At 37.7% G+C, this 23,943-nt stretch overlaps 1 protein-coding gene across 2 annotated transcripts; it reads left to right on the forward strand.

Moving 5' to 3' along the window:
- The first annotated feature begins 1,536 nt into the window (after nucleotides 1–1,536).
- On the forward strand, nucleotides 1,537–23,080 carry LOC117430461 (exocyst complex component 1-like). 2 transcript variants are annotated; one of them, XR_009308988.1, is made up of 18 exons: nucleotides 1,537–1,831; nucleotides 4,823–4,947; nucleotides 6,074–6,233; nucleotides 8,873–9,051; nucleotides 11,975–12,202; nucleotides 12,937–13,069; nucleotides 13,852–13,961; nucleotides 14,573–14,722; nucleotides 15,765–15,867; nucleotides 16,395–16,516; nucleotides 16,786–16,899; nucleotides 17,598–17,656; nucleotides 17,812–18,043; nucleotides 19,327–19,510; nucleotides 20,331–20,530; nucleotides 20,957–21,148; nucleotides 21,438–21,637; nucleotides 22,201–22,328. XR_009308988.1 is itself a non-coding variant. In XM_059001522.1 (17 exons), the coding sequence occupies exons 1-17, from the start codon at nucleotides 1,708–1,710 to the stop codon at nucleotides 22,357–22,359; spliced, it is 2,574 nt and encodes an 857-aa protein (XP_058857505.1). In that variant the 5' UTR covers nucleotides 1,538–1,707; the 3' UTR covers nucleotides 22,360–23,080. The 2 variants fall into 2 exon arrangements, 1 of the variants encoding a protein (XP_058857505.1); XM_059001522.1 differs by lacking the exon at nucleotides 21,438–21,637 and having other exon boundaries at nucleotides 1,538–1,831; nucleotides 22,201–23,080.
- Nucleotides 23,081–23,943: the final 863 nt, after the last annotated feature.

Here is a 23,943-nt window from a genome sequence, read left to right on the forward strand (position 1 = left end):
ATATTTTCCCATAGCTAGCTTATCTATTAAAGTTACACTTCACCAAACTCACTTTTTCTCTATTCCAGTTGTTTTATGTTTAGTAGTATGCTTTACTACACTTTGCCATTAACATAGCATGCTATACTGTCATTCTTTAAAAAAATAATTGCAAAACAAGATACATTTAAGTTTTATATTTGAGGATGCTGTCTCCATCGAAACAATGGTACACTGGGTGAGAGGCTGAACATCACACTTCCTGTGTCTCCATGGAAACACCTGTACCAGCCGCTTTTGAGAATTTTGCTTCCTGTGTATCCATAGAGACAGAAGCATGTCTGAACGTGGCTTTCAGAATACATAAATAAATGCTGTACATACTTTTGTTGAACATCTAACATGAATTATTGTACTTAATAAGTAAAATAATAATTGTTCCAGAATATCCAGACTTTAATCGTTTCTATGGAAGTTTAATATAAAGTTATTTATTATTTTTTTTTTAAAAAAGGTAAGCAAAAGAGCATTTTTTCTTTCAGACATACATTTCAAATTAGGAAATAGGGGAATTCATTTTTACTTTGAAGAATGTGTAAGGAAGTGACCTAATTACATATAGTTCAGTAAGCAGAGAATGTATTAATTGTGTCGTTTATTATTATTATTATTGATTATAAGGATGTGCTGTGAGTGTGCAGTGAGGGAATTCATAAGCATTCACCCACTGCAGTGTGCATACCATTGCGTTGCAATCATTAATTTTTTTTTTAATAGCTCAGCACACAGCAGTGCCAGGCCAAAAGTTTTGCATCACCAATAGAATTAACAAATGTTGCTTCATAAAGTCGAATGAAACAGGCTGAGTAATGTTACGTTAACATTGAATTACATACCGCTTTGTAGTTTTCCATATACTTAACGAAAACATTGACAACAATTGAAACATGTGACATTTCGAAATTAAATATGAAATACTGTACTATTATTATGGCTTCCGGTAAACTTTTGCGATATCCTTTTGGAATTTCTTTCATTACATGATGTTAAATAAAACATCTAAGTTATGTTTATTTATTTATTTCTTTTAATTTCAAGCGATGCAAAACATGGCCATAGCTGTAAGTTAAGAGCTTGACTACATGAGCACACTAAATAATTATTATGTATTATATTTATAAAATAAATAAATAAATAAATAAATAAAACAAGTGAAACATCAACCTAAAACTAGAGGGGACCAAGCATTAAAAAGTATACCCATGGGATCTCAGAATAGGTTTTGAATCCGCTTCATTTGTTATTGTATTGACCCAACTCTGCACAGTTAGTTTTCCAGCAGCTGTCACTATAAGAAACACTGAAACCAGCATTAAAAAAAAAATAATAAAAAAAAAAAAAAATGTTGTGATCATGAAGCTTGAGACTTGGCCCTTTTTATAACCAATCAGGACATAGCGCTGCACAGGACTGTTCCAAACCACTTCCAACTAGTGCATTGCTGACTCATATAGAAAACCTCAGACATCTAATAATGACATACATTTCTTCTAATCAGACTGCACTTCATAATGCAGGAGGGTTTTCATGAAAGGGGTTGTATCCTGAAGAGTTTAAATCAATCCAGTGATTAGATCAGAGGTTACATTGATTTTGTGTGGTTGACCTGACACGCTGGAGTATCATTTTAGTTTTTGATTGGTGGGTTTCCTTCCCAGCAAGATCGTCATGACCTCCATCCGGAACCTGCTGCAGCGGGAGATTTTCACCCCTAAAGAGGAGAGGCTGCTGGGGATCGTTCATGTCTGGAAGGGGGGCAAGAAAAAGAAAAACTCAATTCTGTGTGCAGCAGGTGAGAGTTCCTCTTTTAACGCAGAGTTAGAACAACACTGGGAAGGACATGGCCCAGCCATGCTGTGGTATACATTAAAGGACCAACTGTTATCAGAGGAAGATGGTGTCATTTGATTTAATGATATAATGCAATCAGTTAAAATAGTAACTTAGTAAATAGTTGAACATTTAGTATCCACTTGGTAGATGCCCTCTAAAGCTAACATGACTTTTTTAGAATCTTAAAAATGTTATTTAAACCGAATATTGGTTTATAATAGCATTCATGTCCTCTGCAATGGTCCTTACCCGTAGACAGTTAAACCTAACTGCTGTAAATCAGATTTTTGCAGGTAATGACAGCTGCAATTTTTTTTTTTTTTCTTGGGACAGTTGACCAAAACTAATATGTAGCGATAGGAAGGTTTTGGTTTTAATGACAAGAAATAATTAAGGAGCAATGGTGGTCTCACTGGCTAGCTGTAATAAATACTGTATGCCTCCAAGTTGTATGTAAGATGTATTTCTTAAACGGTAACCAACCCTGGTTCTATGCTATGACCATGGCCATCAGAGTTGAAACATCGCAGTCTCACAGGAATTCTCTGAGGTCCTGAAGTACAGACACACGATCAAACAACATGGCTTGTTGCAAACACCATCAAGGGAAGATAATGCTTTACAATATACCCTTCTGGGTTTCTTGTTTTCTTTTGCAACCATCATGCTTTCAGTAACCATAGCATGTTAATAGGTCTAAATAGGTGTATTTTCTTTGACTGCCTTGCTCAGCTGCTGAGCATACACATAATATACAACATTAGTCGTGTTTAAATTGTGAAACCACTGATAATGTAAAATATAAACGAAGTATGGCTCAGCCAGGCTGGGTGATGGATCATGAAGACCTAGCGTTGTTTTTTTCTTTTGGTGTGAAAGAACTGCAGCCCAGCAGGGTTACCTACACATTCTAAAATAAACCTGTTTGGAGCACGGGAGGGCTTTTTATGCTTCACACTGTAAACCCAGCTTTCTCAAAGCAGTATGTTTGGCAATGTTCCTCCCCACTGGCAATCTAGAGTTGTATTTAAGTCATGTTGCTCTAAACTTGCTACGACATTTCACAATATTTTTTTTCTACCCACATCTAATAAAGAATTTGAGAAACTGCATTTATTTATGTATTGTCCGGGCTCATGTCAAGAGCTTTAATGGCATGAAGAGGCATGAAGGCTTCCCCTCACAGCTCTTTGTGCGCACCTCTGTCCAGACCTGAATATCTCTTTATTAGGACCTAGGCCTCTCATAATCAAAGACAGACAATGGTGCTGGATTGTGTGGTGATTTTGTGCTTTGGTACACTTGACCTGAGCTTGATTTTGAGGTGAACGACTAGTTACACCACACTAACAATTTCTAAAGTGTCAGATTTGTTCAGGTCTGAATAGGCCAGTAAAGGCTCAGTGTAGCTAGCAGTAATTTGCTAAGTTTACAGTACATGCCCAATCTAATCAGATTGAAGGTACTTATTTGAGGAATCTAAAACACTCTGTAGTTGCTGGAATCAGGTTGGGGTTTTAATCGGATTCAATTACAAAGGTTCAGAAGCATTGATTCCTCCAAACGCAATTATGTTTTTTACTCTACGCATTTGATAAAAATATATATATATATATAGTTACAAGAGGATTGATTTCTTGTGCATGTAAACATAAGAACTGTATTGGGTGACTGGAGAGCAAGAGCAAAAATGTGGAAGTTTGTTGTTAACCCCACTTGTGGTTGTTTTTTGGCACCTTAGTGCTTTAAGAATTGTCTACTGACATATTCCCAGTTTTATTATTGTATTATTATTCTGTCTTTAAAGATTGTGAGACATAGTGAACTTTAATTGTGTTCTGTTGATTGTGAGGTTAGCAATTGTTACCCTGTCTCTGGGGACTGCTGGAGGGGAATGTTGTCATTCTGGATTTACAGGTGCTATTATCCACTGTGACATTCTGAAGAGTGTGGATATCATCCTTGTTGCAGACAGCTAATAAAATGGATCTGACCAGTACAGTGAGGTGTTGTGATTTGCATTGAAATATTTATCACAATACCAGCCAAGACAGTTAAGAAGAGATAAAGTAAGTGGGTGGCAACATGTTAGCTTTCCTTTGATCCTCTTAAGAATCTTCCATCTTCAGAAATAAGGATCTAAATCAAGTTCATAAAATGTAAGACCATCAACACATAAAAATAATCTATAATGGGCACCATTTTTTACTGTTCCGAGAGAAATACACTAAAAACTCTCACTTAAACGGCTAGATGTATGACTTTTTTAAGTTTGATGCACAATGTCCGGTCATTCTTCTAACTTAAGATGTTTTACAATAGGTTAATATGTACAGTTGATCCTGCCTAATGACAAGGTTATTTTACAGTAGTGCTTAGCATGCATCTCGAGCTGCATGTTTCCATTTGCTGGTATCATTTCCCATCTAACGTTGTAGTTTATTCACCCGGAGAGATCTTGTCATGCAAGCAGAGTATGATTTCATGCTGAACCAGCATTCCACAGATGCAGTGATTTATGTCTCAGGGCATACAGTTACAAAAGCACTCTTAGCCCTGATGTATGCGTCATTTGTGTCAGCAGTTACCCACTTGTTAGGATGGATATTGATTTTGGCTAGATTTATTATCGGACGACGGTAGTTAAATCCAGAAGGCATACTTGATGCATCCCTGGTTTGAATTAAATCAGTAACCTCCTAAACAGTATGGATCTGATTATAAAAAACTATTGATTATAAAAACCTATTTTCTTGATGGCCCACATGTGGCATGTATTAAAAAAATGCATATGTGCACATTTTTTTTTTCTTTTTTTTACAATCGGTATATATATATATATATATATATATATATATATATATATATATATATATATATATAAAACATTACTTAATCCAACTATGAGTTTCAGAATCATTACGTTTCTTTCTGTTTTCTTCCTGGGCAGTGACTTCTGAGCGCCCTGTGCAGATCTCCCTAGTGAAGGTGAAGTCAGACCGCTGGCAGTATAAGCAGTCTACATGCTGGGCAATGGAGGACCTGATGCTGGTAGATGGGAAGGATGCAGTCAAGGTCAGAAAGATATCTTATTAACACAGTTTGAAAAAAAAGATATTTACTGTTACTGTTGTAAATGTATGGAACTGTCTTATTGGAAAGTACAAAATAAATAAAAAGAAGACAAATCCTTTTATTTTTAAACCTAGTTGGCATAATAAATATTTTATTAGGGTTCTGCAAATTGGATTTTCCCCGTTGTAGAATATCAAGTAAATAGATGTTTCAGCAACTGCCTTCATTGTGACCTCATAACTTCCTGTGTGATAGGATGTGATACCTTGGATGTCTGCTAGCTGTCATTAATGTTATGCTTCACATGTTTTCCTGTAACTTGAAAAATTGAAAAAAAAAATTAGCTTGTTATAGACAGGCACAAGCTTACCTTTTTATGAATGGTAGAAAGCAAAATACATAAAATGAAATAGCTTTTGCATTTTTATATGGTATTTCAGAGATGCATAGGGACAATCTCAAACGTAAGTAAAAAGAAAATAGGATTTATAAACGCAAGGCAGAATTATTTTTTTAACACTCTTTAAACTCCTTTTTTTTGGTATAAATTCATCTTTCCAACAGGAATATTAAACAGGAGGATTGAAATTTACTTTCACATCACTGCTTAAACAAAATTGATTCTGCATTTAGTTTATTCAAGGCTGAATGTTGAATGCAACCAGTAATCAGTCTTAAATACACAGCAGTGGGAATCAGTAGTCAATCAGTGTTCGTGACTCCACACAGGCAATACGGGGAGCATCATGGTCTAAACAGACAGACACCGTTCATCTTGTATTGACTGTATAATTACTATCATCAAGCTTCTGTGCAATCCCTGTTACAAGCTGAAAAGTCATTAACAAAAACAATATTAGATACACCAGATATTTCTGGCTGTGCTTCTCATTATGCACCAGTGGTCGATGTGACCATGGCAAGCTCACCATGGCAAGATGCCCTTATAGACCCCAACCTCTCTTTCACTGTAGGGTGTCATCAGTCTGTCTCGAAGGTCTGAAAGTGATTGACCCGATGGGTAATTGTTTTTTAGACAGTATGGGTCCAGACCATTAGTCAGCACTGTGACTCTCCTGTTTTTAATAGGCTGGTATTGAAAATAACGGTTGTGCTTGCTCCGCAGGATACAGCTGAGTTTGATTTCCACTTGAACAAGGTTTATAAGTGGGTAGCCAGTAGCCCTTCTGAGAAGATTGCATTTATGACCTGCATGTGGAAACTCAACCAGCGATACCTGCAGAACAAAGTCAAGTTCATCAACATCAGCCCTGACATCCTGCAAGGTAAGGCTGTCTCCTGAAATGTAGAGACACGTTCTGTTTGGGGCTTGGGGGAATAGCCGCTTGTGTTTATTATTATTATTATTATTATTATTATTTATTTCTTAGCAGACGGCCTTACCCAGGGCGACTTACAATCGTAAGCAAATACAAATAGGTTTAAGATATGATCTCATTTTCCTTTTGCCAAAGCTCATAATTCTTAGCTAATTTCTTATACATTCTTATACAGCTTGTTTCACAGACCCTGATGAGTACTAATCTAGGACTTACCTTGGGTAAGGTAGTCCCAGATTATTGCCAGAGGGGGTCTGCGTGAACCATCCAATACTGCAACTACTACATCTAACAATGTCAAACTTTCTTTGTCATTGAAAGTAAACCCATTATAGGTTTTACTCCTGTGCAAAATTTTAAAAAACATTATATATATCTTACGTCTTATGATACTAAAACTGATGTCAAGGACAGGATTCAGGAAGCGAGAGGAACAGGCTGTAACCACATGATTCATGCCAGGTTGAGCATCAGTGTGTATCATCAGCACTCAGGCAGGAAACCTACAGCAGACAACACCCTTCTCTGCTTCCTGTTCATTGTAACCTTTCGCTACCTCATACCATGTGCGGGTGAGACAGACATCTCCTTGAGCCTTTCCTTCCTGGTACCCTTGTGCAGGCAGTGAAGGGTTGTACTGTATGTTGCACAGATACCTGGAGCAGTAAATTGGAGCACTTCAAGATCTGTATTGTAACAAAAAGTGGACAATTCAGGTGCATTTGTCAGGGGATTATACTCTGTTGGATCTGATACCCTTTTTGCAGTGTTTATTTTGAGCTGTAATCATGTTATCCAGGTTAACATACATTTTGGCCAATTGAAAAAAACATGTTGTTTTTTTATGCAGGAATGTTTTTGTAGAGAATTAAAACGATAGAAGAATTTGAACCATATGGTCTTGTCTTTTTACTATGTAACTTATTTAGGCTCATTACGATAATACCACTGTATATTATACCAAATCTTTTTCTTAAAACAGCTGAGAACAAATTTATCTTTGTATTCTACTGCTGAAATTTGCCTTACTACTTATATGATATCATTGCATACTTTGTTTCTTCATTTTTGAATACGATGCAGTTACTTTGTGTTTTATAGCCTTATTTTTCATAAAACTATTTGGAATAATGACTTAAGTGTCACGTAGTTCCCTTAAAAAACACAGACTGTACACAGAACACAGTTTTATAACTGCCAGCAACACATAAATGAATATGAGAATGGTTAAAGGTTACAAAACAGTTCTGAGCAATAACCCCAGAGCTGATAAGATACATTTTAGTGACATCAAATATTGATGTCCTCAAAATTGCTTCCCAACACTAAGGTGAAATCTCTCGTCACCTTTAGAGCGAAATAACAGTTGCATGGAGACAAAAGAGCTCAACTGACAAAATAAGGATGATGAGATGCGACATTGCGGCCTGCATTGTAGCTTTACGTGGCCCTTTAGTCCTAAATTATTCCTGAAGAATTACAATGGCTTCACCTTCAATATTTCTTCTTTTGACCTTTTTTGTCTGTTTTGGCCTGGAGTCTGGATTATGCTAGCAGAGGTGGTTTTATCTGGAATTGGAAAAGTAATGGAAATATTTTTTTGTAATAAAGTGTATATAAACATGGCTTAAAACAATATTAAATGCCTCTCAATAGCAACAGAACCTTGTCTTAAGTCAGTTTGACCAGAATGAACCAATTCATCCTACAACCACACAAAAAATGTGTACAGATTACTGCTGGGGAAAACTGATCAAATTATTGTGCAAAAGTTGTTAATCAGGGTATTTACTTGTAATTTACAAAAAAAAAAAACAAACATTTCATTCAGAACCATTTATTTAAAAAAAAATATAAATACAAATATAAATACCACGGATATACAGTGCATTTGTACAGATTACCAGGGTTAATTTAAACAAAAAAAAAAGTTTTATGCCAACAACAGATTAATTTCTCGATTGGCAAACATTGTTTATCCAACTTTCAAAGACATTCTTTAAATGAGATATTCATGTAACAGACATAAAACTGTCAGTGTTTCCTGTAAAATGGAAGAACGCAGCTTGGTGATATAGCTTGCCGCTTATGTTACCTCTGCATGCAGTTTTATTTTTGCAGATCGGGGGATTGTTTTGTAGCGTTAGCAGCTTGGCTGGCTGAGATTAACATAAATCAGCAGTGATATCCTGCCACCCCCTCACTAAGCTATTTAATATGCAGTAATGGTTAGGCACAAAAACAGTTTTTATTTCTTCTTTCATCCACAATTTTTTTTTCACCTGAAAGGCATATGCCATTATTGTGTTGTGAGGGTCAGCTTGAATTGTCATTTAATCGGATGTATTGTGACCTTACAGTACTAGCAGGATTGTATGTACCTGATAATCACCCAATACTTCATTAAACACTCACTCATAACATCTTCAGCTAAAGAAACCAATTTCTGACAAAGTGTTCTTCTGTGTTTACAAAGAACAACAAAGGAATATGATTCTGATAAAACCTTTAACCACCTGTGAAATAGGTTGTATTTGAATCTGTTCTATGTTGATTATGGGAGTTGCCCTGCTGTTTCTCTGCAGAGACCCAGGTTCTGGAGGCCGAAGTGGGGACAGGTGAGCCCGCTGGAGAAGGGTACCAGCATCTGACGGCCAAGGAAGCAGCAGACATTGAGCTGCTGATGGAGCGGAGTGAGCTGGCTGTGTCTGATGCTCAGGCCTTTGCAGAGACACTCAGCACTGACCTGCAGGTGCTTGACAAGGTAGGAGATTGGATGAGGAGTAACAGGAGCTGTCACTGGATAGAATCTGACTTTCTGAATTCAATTTAAGGACCTTTTTTCAATCTACAATTAGAAACACTTGCAATATATAGTACCCACTTTTGTGAAGGGTTACCAAAGGGGAGCTGGAGTTCATGCTGTCAGTTTCAGTCAATGGGTAAGACAGCAGGACTGGCAGAATTTGATAGATGGCTAATAGGAGGCAGTGTGGTCCAGTGGTTAAAGAAAAGGGCTTGTAACCAGGAGGTCCCCGGTTCAAATCCCAGCTCAACCACTGATTAACTGTGTAACCTTGAGCAAGTTACTTAACCTCCTTGTGCTCCGTCTTTTAGGTGAGATGTTGTTATAAGTGACTCTGCAGTTGATGCATAGTTCACACCCTAGTCTCTGTAAGTCGTGGATAAAGGTGTCTGCTAAATAAAAATAACAGTGTCTGTCTGTCTTCTCCATCTATCTACACTGCTATGCAAAAGTCTTAGACATGTTGCATTTTCTACTCTGATGCATTATGAGCATCAACAATTTACTCAATGGTGTTTTTCCTTCTTTATGCAAGTCAAGGTTGTTATAATAGTAGAATACAGTAGTGGAGGCTTTGAATGAATTGATGATGCTTATAATGCATCAGAGTAGAAAATGCAACATGTCTAAGACTTTTGCACAGCAGTGTATCTGAAGATATTTTTTTCAATATGTATTTTTTTGTGCTGAAACATTTATTTTAATTGGACATACGCTGTAGCAGATACAGGACACCTGCTAATCAAGTTTCCTCCATTTCATTATCTTTACTAACATTGTGACTTCTCCTTTTACATGTGTGTTTTTTATTTTCATGCCAATTGTAAATTGCAAAGAATCACAGTACATACATTATGTAAATGATCTTTGCCTCTGTGTTGGATATGTGAGCTTCTCTCACACCTGCGGTGGAGGAGCAGTATTATTTCCTACTGTACCTCTACTGTACTGACACAGAATTGCCAACTCTCGCGAATTCATCGCAAGACACGCGATTTCTAAATTAAATTAAGACCTGCTCGCGATCTTGCGACAGTACTAGTGGATCTCGGGATTTTTCGCTTTTCGAAAGATATACGTTAGTCATGGCGGAAAACTCAAAGAAGCGCAAACACTGTAGATGCAAATTCAACCCAGACTGGAGCAGTTGCTTTCCAACTTCTTCATACTGCTAAACATGCAACACTCCAGGAGCTGTCCTTGCAGTAGCTGTCTGCGCAGCAGTAACAGTCATGATAACAGATAATGTTGTTTGTAGTGTTGAATGGTGATCTGGATTGTCTGGTTTTGTTATACATTTTGAGAAGCACTAATAGAGGTTTGTAAGAAGAGATGTGAGGTGTTATAGACTCAATATAAGCTGTTGTTAACGAGGTTTAAAAAACAACTGAAAATATTGGTTGTCTCTTAGCATTGAAATATTGGAGTATGTTTTGAAAAATAAAATCTCGCAAATCGAACGCCAAATCGCTTGATTTCTAAGAGTTTGTCTCATGATTTCTGCAGAGGTGTGGTTGGCAATACTGCTGACACAAGCGTCTAACAGCATATATCAGAATTCACCGAGCCGCATGTGGTAAGTCTCCCTCGCAAAAAAACATGGTTTATCAGTTGATCTTTTTTTTTTTTTTTTTTAAAGGTATTTTTTGTGAGTTAGACCTGCCAACAGGTTGATGGAAAAACAGGAAATCAAGATATAGACATTTGTACAGAAGTGCAAACCACAGCACTATATCTGAATATACCACATTGGATGTTTATAAATATGTACAGAGAGTTGAAATACTGTAGTAAGACAGACAGGTAGAAAAAATAGCTTTTTGTTAATACACTGTAATGTATTTTATTTTTGAAATACTTATTAAATAATGAGAATAAAACTGGTTTCTAGATACTAAGTTCATAGTCATTGGTCTTTTTTAGTGATCTTGCTAAATGAACAGCCTTACTATTTAAGACTGATATTTAGCACCACAGAGGTAAAGCATTCACTCATGCATTTTACTTTTTAACTGCTGTTCCCGCTGGATAAATAGGCCTATAGGCCCACAGTAGGCTCTGAAAGCATGTATGTACAATACACGGTAATGGAGAACCCAAAAGGATGTACTGCATACTGTATGTAGCACAGTAGATACAATTTAGGTATTGCAAAAAGAAAGGCTCTGTTATATGTATATAAAAATGACTATTATGTAGTGCAGTCTCTGGTTCTGTTCACTAATCACAGGGTCATGTTTATTAGAAGCACTGTTAAAGTCAGAAAATTGCTAATCATTAGATTATGCACCCAAACAAATGCAGCAAATAAACATGCCTTGATAGTAATAGCAATGTGATTCTAATGTGCTAAATATTAGCTTTCCTTTAAAAAAAATAGCCATGTGTGGATTATGCTCTATTAAATATCTTATTTAAATACATGTTATTTGTTAAATGTGTTAAATATTACAACTAAATAATATAAATGTAAACATCTTACATGGGAAGGGCAATTAAGCTATGATATTTATTTATTTATTTTTTTTGCATAGCTCTAATGTGTAACAGCACTTTTGCTGACACTTTTATTGTCCTCCCCAATACAAACTGGGCTTTGGAGTCAAGCACTATAGGTTGAAAATGCATTTTTAAAAAGTTAAGTCGCTTATGTTTTCCCATTGTGTTTTTAGAAATAATAAACAAATACAATCAATGATAAATCCTAGACCTCACATTCTCTCTGATACACAAGCTGTAAGTATGAGGTAAAAACATAAGGGAAGTCAACAAATATTTTGGCTAATGTCAAAATGAATAATTGTGTGTGACTGTATGGAAGTTCTGCAGCATAATTCAGCTTTAGAAGCTATATTGACGTGCTGTACTGCTTCCCACCCAGGCTAACATCATGGCGATCATGGAGTCAGAGAAGCAGGTTAGTCAGCTGGTCCAGCTGATTGATGAGGGCCTGATGGAGGTGCTGTGTCTGGAGAATACTCTCCGTGTTCACGACGAGCTGCTACGCAGCGTCAAAGAGCAGATGGACAGTATCCACAAAAGCAACTACTGGCTGCAGGTCATCGACAACAACCAGAAGAAGCTGCAGAGAGAGGTCACCTATTTAGCGGTAGGAACCAGCTTGTCTACATAATAATAAATAACAATTTGCAATTGTTCTACTAAATTGCCTTCTGATACAATAAAACCTTCTGTAATTTGAATTTACTAAACGTCTACAGGAGATTAACTGCAGTAATTTCCAAGAGACTGTGAATGGTGTTAATAATTCTTGCTGTAGATCTCCTACAGGCATACCACTAAACCTTTTAAACATTTGCTGTTGCAAGCAGTGGCTCATCGGAAAGGTTATGTATGTGTCTTTGTTATGCAAGCCTTTGAACAAAAAAAATAAAAAGAGAAAGCGGCAAACTAAATGAATCTCTTTTAACATCATCTACACACTCTGCCCTCTCCCAGCTTTAGTCACGTTTTCCAACACCCACACAGTCTTGTTTTCTATGCAGAGCATAGAAAACAATATACAATGCATAGCTAGGTGAGAACTGAGACTGTAAATGTTATTCATCATGGTCAATTTAGTTACAACAAAGTTGGACCAGAAAAGATAAAAATAAATGCTAAATTAATGTTTTAGCATCAAGTGGCAAATTGATCAGTCTAATTTCTATTGGAAATGGAATTCATATTAATGTACAGCTATTATTTTCAAGTGTTACCATATACAGTATATGCTACATGCATGTAGTACAATTTAGTACTGTATATGGACAGCAGTTTAACTTTACTAGAACTGTTTTGCCTGCTTTAAGATGGATGCTTCTCTATTGGTTCTGTTGGTAGGATAGTCTGACCCTGAATGATAAACATGTCTGGGTTTTGAATTATGGAAGCCTCGACACCACTGAACATGTAGAGGCTTGCAGCATTGCTGCACAGGCTTTATCCAGATGTGCAAACACTAGCCTGGCACCAGGTAATGACCTTCCTTACAGTAATATTAAAATATAATATATCATATTACGTATTCATTAATAAAAAATATACATTTTAGTGTTCTATTTTAAAGGTCATGGTTTAAAACTGGAGTCCTGTCTTTTGTGCATGTTTCATACATGTTCTTAAAACATGGTTACTGTTTGATCACTTGTGGGGATAAAAAAAAAAAAGAAATCTTCATAATGAGAAGAGGTTGTTTGGCTGCTAGAACACCATTAGCCCAGGGGCAGTATCTAATAGTTTTGTAGTGACACCTGAGTGTTTTACTAGTGAGAATAAAAAACAAAAATCTAATTCTCTGAAAAAAAACCTTAAGGCTGAAATTGCTCATTTCAACACAGGAAATCATTAAACCTGGGAAACAAATTCAGCTTTTATTACATTTTTAATGTCAGTGTCTCAAAGGAATGGTAAGGATTACATTCCAGCATTTTTATTATATTATTCATATATTTGTTGTTTTCCAAAATCGATTATCTATTAAACCAAAATGTGATAATAATGAGCCCTTTAAATCCAAGATAGATGCAATTTGTCCAACGTTGGTACAGTGATTCTTCAACTGATGAAATGCTTGATGGTTTTATTTCTGTTCTGTCATTTATTAATGAGGTTCACTGTTTACTTATGTTGGTCAGAAGTTTTAGATGATCCTTCAATCACGCAATTCAGAATTCAGCTCAGCTTTATTGCTGCCTCCTGTTGATTGTCCTTTCCTATCCATTCTATTTGCTTTCTTTTCCTTTTATTTTACTGCAGAGCAACGCAAACTACAAGGTGTGGCTGAACAGTTAATAAAGTTTGAGAGCCTGCGACAGAACTTTGAAAAACGCTTTGTCAGTCACCTCAACAAAATCATTGTTTTACAGGTAGGAGGCACTCTACTTTGGATGGACTAGAATTGTTCTGTGCCAGGCAGAGATTGATAGAATAGGAAAAAATCAAACTGGAATGATCAAAAATAAGTTCAATCAGAACACACACAAAATAAGCAACTGTTGTCTGACTCTCGTTTATTTTATACAAACATATCGAAAGATTCAACTTTATGAAGATTAAAATGATCTGTGAATGAACAGTGAAACAAACAAGTTATCAAAGGTTTTTGCTACAATATAAAATCTTGACATGACCTTGATTTCATTAAAGCTCTGCAGCTACCACCACTGCATAGAAAGAGACTGCAAATGCCATTGAAATAATCAAGGCCTTTTCTTACCTCTAATTAGCATTAGCAACAATACTACTGCTGTGTTGAAGATGTTTGCTTCCTGGACCTTAATCATGTTCTGTGCTCTACTTCTGATTGCAGTTAGACCATTGTCGTAAGTCTGGCCAACAGTAACACATGAAGTGGCTGCAGTAGGTACCAGAAAGCAACAGCAGTACTTAATGGTGCATTTAAAGCAAGATTGATTCACAGGTCTGTTTTACTCCAGTGTAAAATCATTATACTCACATTACTGACATGTTTTTAAAGAGGATGGACCAAGGTGCTGCTCCACATGAAGATGGTGCTGATTTGGTTTTGCCCCAACACACAGCTTTCCACCAGCAGCTGCTGCCCTATGTGTCACTCATGGGCTGGCTCAGGAACTCCAACCCTGTCATCTTTAATGAGCTGTACAAGGTGGGCAAGGCAGTTTATCCCAAGCATTCGGGTTATTTTTCATGATTATAACTAAAGTTTCAGAACAGCTGACCACAACCTTTTTTTAAAATAACCTGTCTCTCTCCCATATTGAATTTTGAAATGTACTATGCTTTTCTCGTGTTTGTGCTATGTTTAACATCACATGATGTATTTACTTTGCTTTATCATGTGATAATACACGATTAACTCACATGCTGTCAGTGTGCTTTTACTGTATTTTGCTATGCTTTAAATATTTGCATAAACCCAGCGAATCTTAAGCAATATGACTGTTGAGGAAATATTTAACTTATCTACAAGCAAAGCACATTGCCACTTTAGTTTCTGTTGAATTCAAGTATTCTTGGTTTTAGATACTGCAGCACCCTATATTACAGACTCAGCCTTTTGTTTTGCTGCCATCTGCTGATAAATAACTGTAAATGAAAACCCCTGATCACATTTTTATAAACTTCCTAGGAATATAAGCATTGCAGGGTTTTTTTTTTTATTATTATCTGTGGCATTATTTCTCAGTCTCTTAACTCTATTATTTTTAATCAGCTGCAGTATATTTGCTATTTGCTGTTTATATCTGTGTAATTTATATTTTATTAGTGCAAGTCTTTTATTTCACTTGATTTCTATAACATACCTTTGCATCGTTTCAGATCTATGTTTAATAACATTAGCTTTTGTGTGCTCTGTGTTATAAGGAATATCTGACACAAAATATGCTCTAAAAATGTGAAGTGGTTGTTGTTGTGTTTCCATTCTGATTCTCTGGTCCATTCCACTGTTATTTTTAAATTACTAATTGTTATCTGGAGGGCTGTAAATCCATTATCTGTACTATACAACACATTTCACACGTACTTGATGTGTTCTTCACAATATAATTGACGTGGTTAGCTGGTTCCTCATCTTTTCCGACAAACTAGAAATCGTGCCGTATATTTGTATTCATCAGTGATCTGTAAAATAACACTGTGGCCTTTTCATGAGATGTTAACAATAAAACTGCATGTATCTGTTGCAGGTCTATGCTGATAACTCAGGCAAACTTTATGAAAAGCAAATGAAGGCTGTATTTGACCTGGCAAGGTTCAAAGTGTGTGGATTTAAGGACAGTAAACGATTGGGTAGGTACTGGATTTTTATTTGTGAGATAAAACCTTCAGCTGGTAACTTCAGGTAATCATAATTTATAGTCACAATCTAGTAAATACTCACTAAGGAATATTATTTATTTATTTATTTATTTATTTATTTATTTATTTATTTATTTTTTTTTAATGGATTGAAACTGCTACAAATGTTTATAGTTCCTTTGGCGACCAATTAATTTAGGTCAAGGCTGTATTTTTCCTTTCACTGAACTGTTCTCACAAAATAAATTGCTTTTCAAAAATGATTGAAGAGAACAGGGTCTGTTAATTTGCTGTGCTCATACACAGGTCCTTATCCCTATTAGAGGCTCACATCTGCTGCCACTTTACAGCTCCGTGAAGAGGTATGGCTCACTGGTGAGACAGAGCTTCACAATCACTGCCACTGTAACACAGACATTTCACCTGTTACTTTAACCTGCATCTTTGAAATGGGGGTGTCAACCCTGCTACAGAAACTGCTGCTCCCTTCAACAAGGTTTAAAAATAGTTTTTTTCAGGTTTCCAGGACAGTCTTGACAGAGCGACCCCCTCAAGTTCCAACCTGCCCCGGCCTCGACTGCGCTTCTCCACCACTGACCGGACAGAAGTGGACATGGCTCGCAGGGTGGTGGTGGATAAGGTCAGTGGAAGGGTCGTCTAACTAGCCACAGCATGGCCAAATAAATGCACTTCAGGGTTCAGTGAAATGATTTTGGGAGTCTCAGCCTACCCCCGTGTACTTGTCCACACACCATCACAAAATCAACACATTATGCAGTGTTGCAGGCCAGGAATTAATGGAAGAGGTGAGGGGAAGCCCTTGTGGGTTAAGCAAAATTAAAACAAAAACATACAAATCAGATATCAATCAATAAATTAAATAAGTAAATGACATATGCTTTCCCCCAGGTGCTGGAATTGGTACTTACAGAGCTAGAACCTGTTTGCATCGCAGAGCAGGAGTTTCTCACTTCCTTCTTTTGGTTGGAGGAAAAAGATAACAAGCAAAACCTTTTTGCTGAGGTGAGTCTTAGGGGTTTCCTTTCATGGTTCTTTTTGGTGTCTGATGTTTGGAACAGTACATGCAGAACTGTGATTACAAAGTGGACAGACTAAATACCACCGTATGGAAGGTTACATTCTGATCCTTTGGTACAGTCTGTTCTTAGGATATAACTAAAGTACTTGAGACCTGATCAGAGAAAGCCCTTGACAATAGATTGTGTCATTCTTACCAGCTGTTTATGTCACTGACAGCAATTGTGTAATCCCTGGCATTCCAAGTGAAGAGGTTAAACTTTGAGCTAATAGGGCTCCCTAACTTCCAAGGTTACCCCAGCTTGCACTAAATAAAACAACAGAGATGTGTGACTTTACCATTACTCTCTTGCAACCTCTATATCTGGCTCCTCATTTACAAATAAGATTCTTCTTTGATGCGCCACTCATACAGTAGTTTGAAGGGACGTATGTTGTAAACACAATACCGAAGCCTTAAACAGAATATTTGCTAAGAATATAACATTGAATATAAAATTGTACCCTTAGATTCAGCTCTCTTATCAACCCTTACTTATGGTGCAAGAAAGAAGAGTATTTTCTTTTGTCCAGTATTTTTTTTTTTATTCTGCTCGCTTATTAAAATAACCAGTAAGTCCATCTACTGTTAGGGTGAGTGAGTGTTGCACATAACCATGTTACCACTGCTTGTGTTATTACAGACAACTTTCAATAAAAGATGTTCAGAAGCACCAGGATCTGACAAGTCTATGTATGATGAGTAAGTACGCTTGACAATGCTGGTCTCGTTATTGTTGTATCATAAAATAATGTAGGCAAATCGTATTATAACCATTAGAACTTTGTTGGCACTACATTCTGTTGACTGGTGATGAATGGTGATGGCGGTTGCATCTGCTTCTTCTCTGTCCGCAGGCTGGAGGAGGTGTCAGACCCCTGGGTGAGTGGGGTCCTTGGCAATGTGGAGCTGGAGCTGCGGACTTTGGTGAGCCTGTGTGACAAGGTGGACCTGTTCAGCTGCCTGTACGTGCTGATGAGAACGGGTCAGCATCTGGCCATCAACCAAAACACTCCCTGCGCCTCCTTCCTCAACGCAGTCCTCAACCACACCCTGCAGCTGGGCAAGCGCAACTTTCAGCAGTGCATTGTAAGTGTGGTCCCCTAATCTATTAGCATTGTACAAGCAGAGTAAAAGCAGGATAGAGCACAGGCAAGCTGTGTTAATCACTGTAGCTAAACTTTCCTAAACAAACACGGACATTGATTTAAAATATGCATGTGTTGCCATTTCTCTGGGTTTCTGTTTTAGGTAGATGATAATTAATTGTTTGAGGAGTTTTCTGTTGTACTTCTTGAACCAGGTCAGGGTCTATTTTGGCTATTTTGGCTTGTGTAGAAAAATGTTATCTCAACTATATGAATTTGTTAACTGAATTTGTTCTTTGAGTTACTTAGCCACATATGTGGTATACAAGTAATATATGGAGTACTATACAATTGGTTTAGCTATTTATTTATTTATTTTATTTATTTTAATTTAATCGTTTCCAATCATTTTTACCCCAGTTTTCCCCCCAATTTGGAATCGCGAATTGTGTTATTATTGATCCTGGTTCACAGCTGCAACTCCCCGGCGACTCGGGAAACGGAGGATGAAACATGCGTCCTCCGAAACGCATTCCTGCCAAGCCCTCTTTTTTAGCACTGCGGAACCACAACAAAACCATCAGACCTATAGTGCCGGAGGACAACAAAGATCTGAATGGCTCCACTTTATACCTGCAGGCACCCTATCACCCACAGGGGTCGCTAGCGCGCAGTTAACCGTGGATTGCCCTGCTGTCCTAAGCCATCCTTACCTGGGCGGCGCTTAGCCAATTGTGTGCTGCCCCCTGGGAACCTCCGGTCATGGTCGACAATGACATAGCCTGGATTCGAACCTGCAATCTCCAGGCTATAGTTCGCATCCTGCACTCCACGCGGAGTGCCTTTACTGGATGCGCCACTCGGGAGTCCCTGGTTTAGCTATTCTCTTTTTGATTGTCTTGTTTGATAATGTGTCTGCATAATGTTTTGACAATATCATGCAGCTGCCAGCCTGTCATGCAGTTTTGGCAGTGAAGATTCAGTGAAAGCATGTACGTAGCTTGCTAGTTTTTACTGCTAGACTGTAAGGCTTTTAAGCTTTGGTTAACACTAACAGACTATAAGAACTATGCATCTGTTCCCCACAGTTGACACGTTCAGTAATATGTGCAAGGTAAAGTCCTGGCTTGATAGAGGGCCTGTTTATAGCAGTCTTAAAGATAGGATAGCAGAGGACAGGTTAATTAAACTTGTCTAAGGTCACACAGTGACTGAGAATTGAAAAGAAGCATAAACATCCTATTGTGGATTTATTACCTATATGTATATGTATTATTTTATCAGGAAGTTCTATATCAAGAGATTGAGAATGCCAAGCTTCCTAAGAAAGTGAAGATTGGCATATTGCCATTTGTGACTCGACTCGAGGATTTTGTCACGCTGGCAGAAAACGTACTTGAAAATACTGAGGGACGTGGAGATCTGGACAAGGCCTACAACAAACTTTTTTATGCAGCCTTTAACAGCAGTGAGTACACAGAGAGCTAAACAATGCTACATTGTTGGCTGAGTGTTGTTTAATTTTTTTTTTAGAATCACATAGCTCAAATAGAGACAACTGTCGTTACTATCTTTGAGCGATTCAGTTGCACCAATTTACTGATAATGTGTAACGCTAACTGTCCATTATCTTTCATTAAGTGGATTCCTCAAAGTCATGAATAGTAATCTGCTCTACAGTATACTGTAGTATAGACCATATGGAGGCAACATAGTTGAAATGTCATGCTTCATATGGCTGGAAAGAAATCATAAGACAATGGGCAGTTAATGAGTAGCACTGAATTTATAGTAGTGAAAAACTAGTTTAAACTAGTTAAGACAGTTATAAAAACATTATACAAACAAATGTAGAAGGTGATGTAGGGCTATTTACTTTAAGAATAAAATCAATTTGGTCTTCTGTCAGTTATTATATTCATGTCTCCCTGTCCTCAGGTAAAATTACACCATATTAAAAGTGCTATTAAATCGTTCCATCTGCACAGTGCTGGCACACAAACTAATGACATATTTGACCACAATTTTTATACACTGATGCATAAGCAAATGTTTTGATTTAGTTGGGAAAGACTCAAGATAAAAGATAAAAATGCAAGTTCATCAAAGGACAAACTCAGACCGGGGGTCTTGATAGTGTTAAGTGCAATGGCCACATTTCTAGAAGAAACCAATCATAATAATAATGTAACTGCCCGTTCTTGTATTATCAATTTCAGACAGTTTAAGAATACATTGCAAAAATATCAAGACAAGTGACTCACTCAAAACCCTTCTATTTTCCATAGTTGAAAACATGGCTCTCCAGACCCTAAAGATGCCCCTTAATGTGGTGATGATGGTAAACTTTCACCACATTTACACATTCCTGCTTGAAATGAAGGTACCCAGCCTGGAGACCACGAGGAAGGAGGCAAAAGAGAAGTACACTCAGCACCTGGAGCTCTTTGTCACCACTTACCTGGGGCTGCCCCTGGAGAAACTCAATGTAGGTTTGAGAGGTTCACCAGGATTATGCTGTCACAGGGTAGAAGTATGCACAATATAAATATCCACAGTCATTATTTTAAACACTATACTGTGCTCCAGCAGCAAGTAAGACTTATTTATTTTCTTTCTGTCTCAGGTTAGTAGGCCTCCAGCACTGAGGGGGGGGGGTCAGTGTTTTCACCAAGGACAGTGTAAACATTCAAATTGTATTTCTAAAGTACCTCACTATACACTTTATAGTTTTTAGCTCACTAACCTAATGGAACCAAACTGATACCTATTTCCATTTCCCATTATTGTGCTGCTGTCGTCAAGTAACACTAGATGGCAGTGCAGTTGTACCTGTGGTGTGCAGTCCCTCTAGCTGCCCATATTGCCCTATGTCTAGTTCTTGTAGCTAAACTGTTTACTCTCCCTATTTCAGGAGTTCTTTGATGGGGTGAAGGCCTGCGTGGCTCATGGGATTAAAGAGGAAGAAGTACATTTCCAGCTGGCCTACAGCAAGCAGGAGCTGAGGAAGGTGATAGAGAAATACCCGGGAAGAGAGGTGCGCAAGGCACTGGAGATGCTGTACAGGAAGATCAACAGGCAGCTCTCAGAGGAGAACCTGCTGCAAGTAATGATAAGATGTTGCTAGAGTTATTATTATTATTATTATTATTTATTTCTTAGCAGACGCCCTTATCCAGGGCGACTTACATACAATTACCCATTTATACAGTTAGGTTTTTACTGGAGCAATCTAGGTAAAGTACCTTGCTCAAGGGTACAGCAGCAGTGTCCCCCACCTGGGATTGAACCCACAACCCTGCGGTCAAGAGTCCAGAGCCCTAACCACTACTCCACACTGCTGCCCAAAAATATCAAGACAAGTGACTCACTCAAAACCCTTCTGTTTTCCATAGTTGAAAACATGGCTCTCCAGACCCTAAAGATGCCCCTTAATGTGGTGATGATGGTAAACTTTCACCACATTTACACATTCCTGCTTGAAATGAAGGTAGCCAGCCTGGAGACCACGAGGAAGGAGGCAAAAGAGAAGTACACTCAGCACCTGGAGCTCTTTGTCACCACTTACCTGGGGCTGCCCCTGGAGAAACTCAGTGTAGGTTTGAGAGGTTCACCAGGGTTATGCTGTCACAAGTTATGTTTTACATTTGTTTTGCAGGGGTGTTCACAATGATTTCAATGCAGGATTTGGGGATTTATAATGCTTAATTTACACATTTCTTAATATCTCTTAACTGTTTGGAGGAGTGTATATACTGGGGGTAGAGCTAAAGGGAATCTTTATATAGCTGGAAGGGAATCTGGTATGTCGGAGACAGTGCTACATAGATCACCAGTATAGGAGCAGAACTGCAAGGGAATTTTGGTTGTGGAAGAGAGAAGAATACAGTTGGCATCTAAATGTACAAAGTGCACAATATTTAGCGTTCTGTCCTTGCTGGCATCAGAGGGAATGGAAGTATATAGGGGTTAGGGTATTGGGGTGGATTTTGTATTAAGGCACACTGTAAAGGGCTATAGTCAGCCCATTGATGTTGGCACAGTGCCAGTCCACTGCTCTGCCCAGTCTCACCCATGAATTGGTTACAGTTTATAAGGGCCTGTGTTGCCGGGTGGGTTGAGATCCCTTTCCCACAGCGTTCTGGTTTGTGTTAGCAGGTGGTGTGGAGAGCGATGCAGGAGGATTTCATTCGTCAGTACCGCGTGATTGAGGAGCTGATTGAGCGCTGCTACCCGGGGTCTGGAATATCCTTGGAGTTCACTGTGGAGGACCTGCTGCAATACTTCTCTGCAGTCACCTGCTGCAGCCCACGATAGACAAGGAGAGTGAAGAGCATGACGGGCCAATATTACAGTCAAGAACCTGGCTAGAGCACAGACACATGGAACATGTCTCTCTGACTAAAATGCAAGTTACAGTAAATATTCTGATGTAGAATTTTAGTAAGGTATCTCATATAAGTCCAGATGTTTCAGCTGTACTGTGTAAATAATTGCTGAAGAATGCATTTGCACAGGACGTTTAACCAAAGTACTGTTTTATATCTTTGTAATTACTACAGGGGATTGTATCAGATTGATGCAACGTGTCATGTTATATGTAGTTTTTTTAAAAGGCCACATGTTATGATGGCTTTGTGATTCTGTGTTTTTATATGTTAAGTGGTATGGTATATTGTATATAACAAAAGTTTTATAATCTGTCTTTGACCACTTTGTAAGCAAGGTTCTATACTGAATGTATTTTTATTGCCGTTCAATTGTTTGAATTGTATTTTTACATCCACTGTTATAATTGTATTAATTTATTAATATTTTTGGCTTATATCATTTGGCTACACAGCCTCCCCCTCACTGATAACAATCTTGGGGTTAGCACGCAAAGCTGACAAACCTTTCACATTCTTTTAGAGAGGTCCCTCCAAGGACAAAAATATTGAAAATATTAACACAGCATTGGTTAACAGTAATCTATGAAACTGCTGTTTTTCTGTGTGATTTTCATGTAACATTTTGTTGTTGACTTCTTTAACAATTGTCTGGGAAAACTTAATAAATCTAAATATTGATTTTATTCATTTTAAAAAAAGAACTGACTGGTGTTGCATCTCCACCTGTCTTTGCTGGTAAAACATTTCCAACCAAATACTGTAAATCTTGCCAGTGAGGAATGGAATTTCTTGGTTTGACCATTAGATTGAGACTTTGTTCTTTTACATTTGAATGTTTTATTTAATTAGGTAATATAATATCCACAAACAATCCACATACAGTATCTAGACAGTTAATCTTCCAGTACACCCCAGCTATGCCCTAAGCTTTAATTATGAGGGTTCCATGGACACCCCGGAGTTCAGTAAAGATATAGGGCTGGAAAATCCACTGAGGATATGATCATCAGGTATTTAGTCCTACAGCAAATAGGTGTCAGTTTAGATTCAGACAGATTATTAGCAAACATCTATGACATGATTGATTCACACAGAACATTTTAAAGGCTGCTGGGCACTAAATCTATTGTTTTAGACTTACTTCCTGGTGAATATGTCCAGATTGATTTCAGGAAGAAAGCTTTATTTAACCATTAATCATTTAATCAGAATAACCATTTGCTGTGCTTCCGCCCTTTGGTCCTTTACTTTCTCAGTCACTTCTACTATACCTATCTATTTAAATCTGTTCTCCATTTTGTATTGAGTATAACATCCCATGTTTCAGGGGGCAACTGTATTGTAATTAAGACTAAGTGCTTGTGACTAGCAACAGAATAGGGTTTTCCCCTTGACTACTCTGTGAATTGCCCTCACTGAGGTGAGGCCGAACTGATCGACCTCCAGGGCCGGGAAGCGAGGTAACTTCCCCCAAGGGGAAACTAAGGAAGGATAGAGGAGGAACAGGTCT

The sequence above is a fragment of the Acipenser ruthenus genome, chromosome 26 (genome assembly GCF_902713425.1).
Source record: "Acipenser ruthenus chromosome 26, fAciRut3.2 maternal haplotype, whole genome shotgun sequence".
Classification (NCBI taxonomy): Eukaryota; Metazoa; Chordata; class Actinopteri; order Acipenseriformes; family Acipenseridae; genus Acipenser; species Acipenser ruthenus.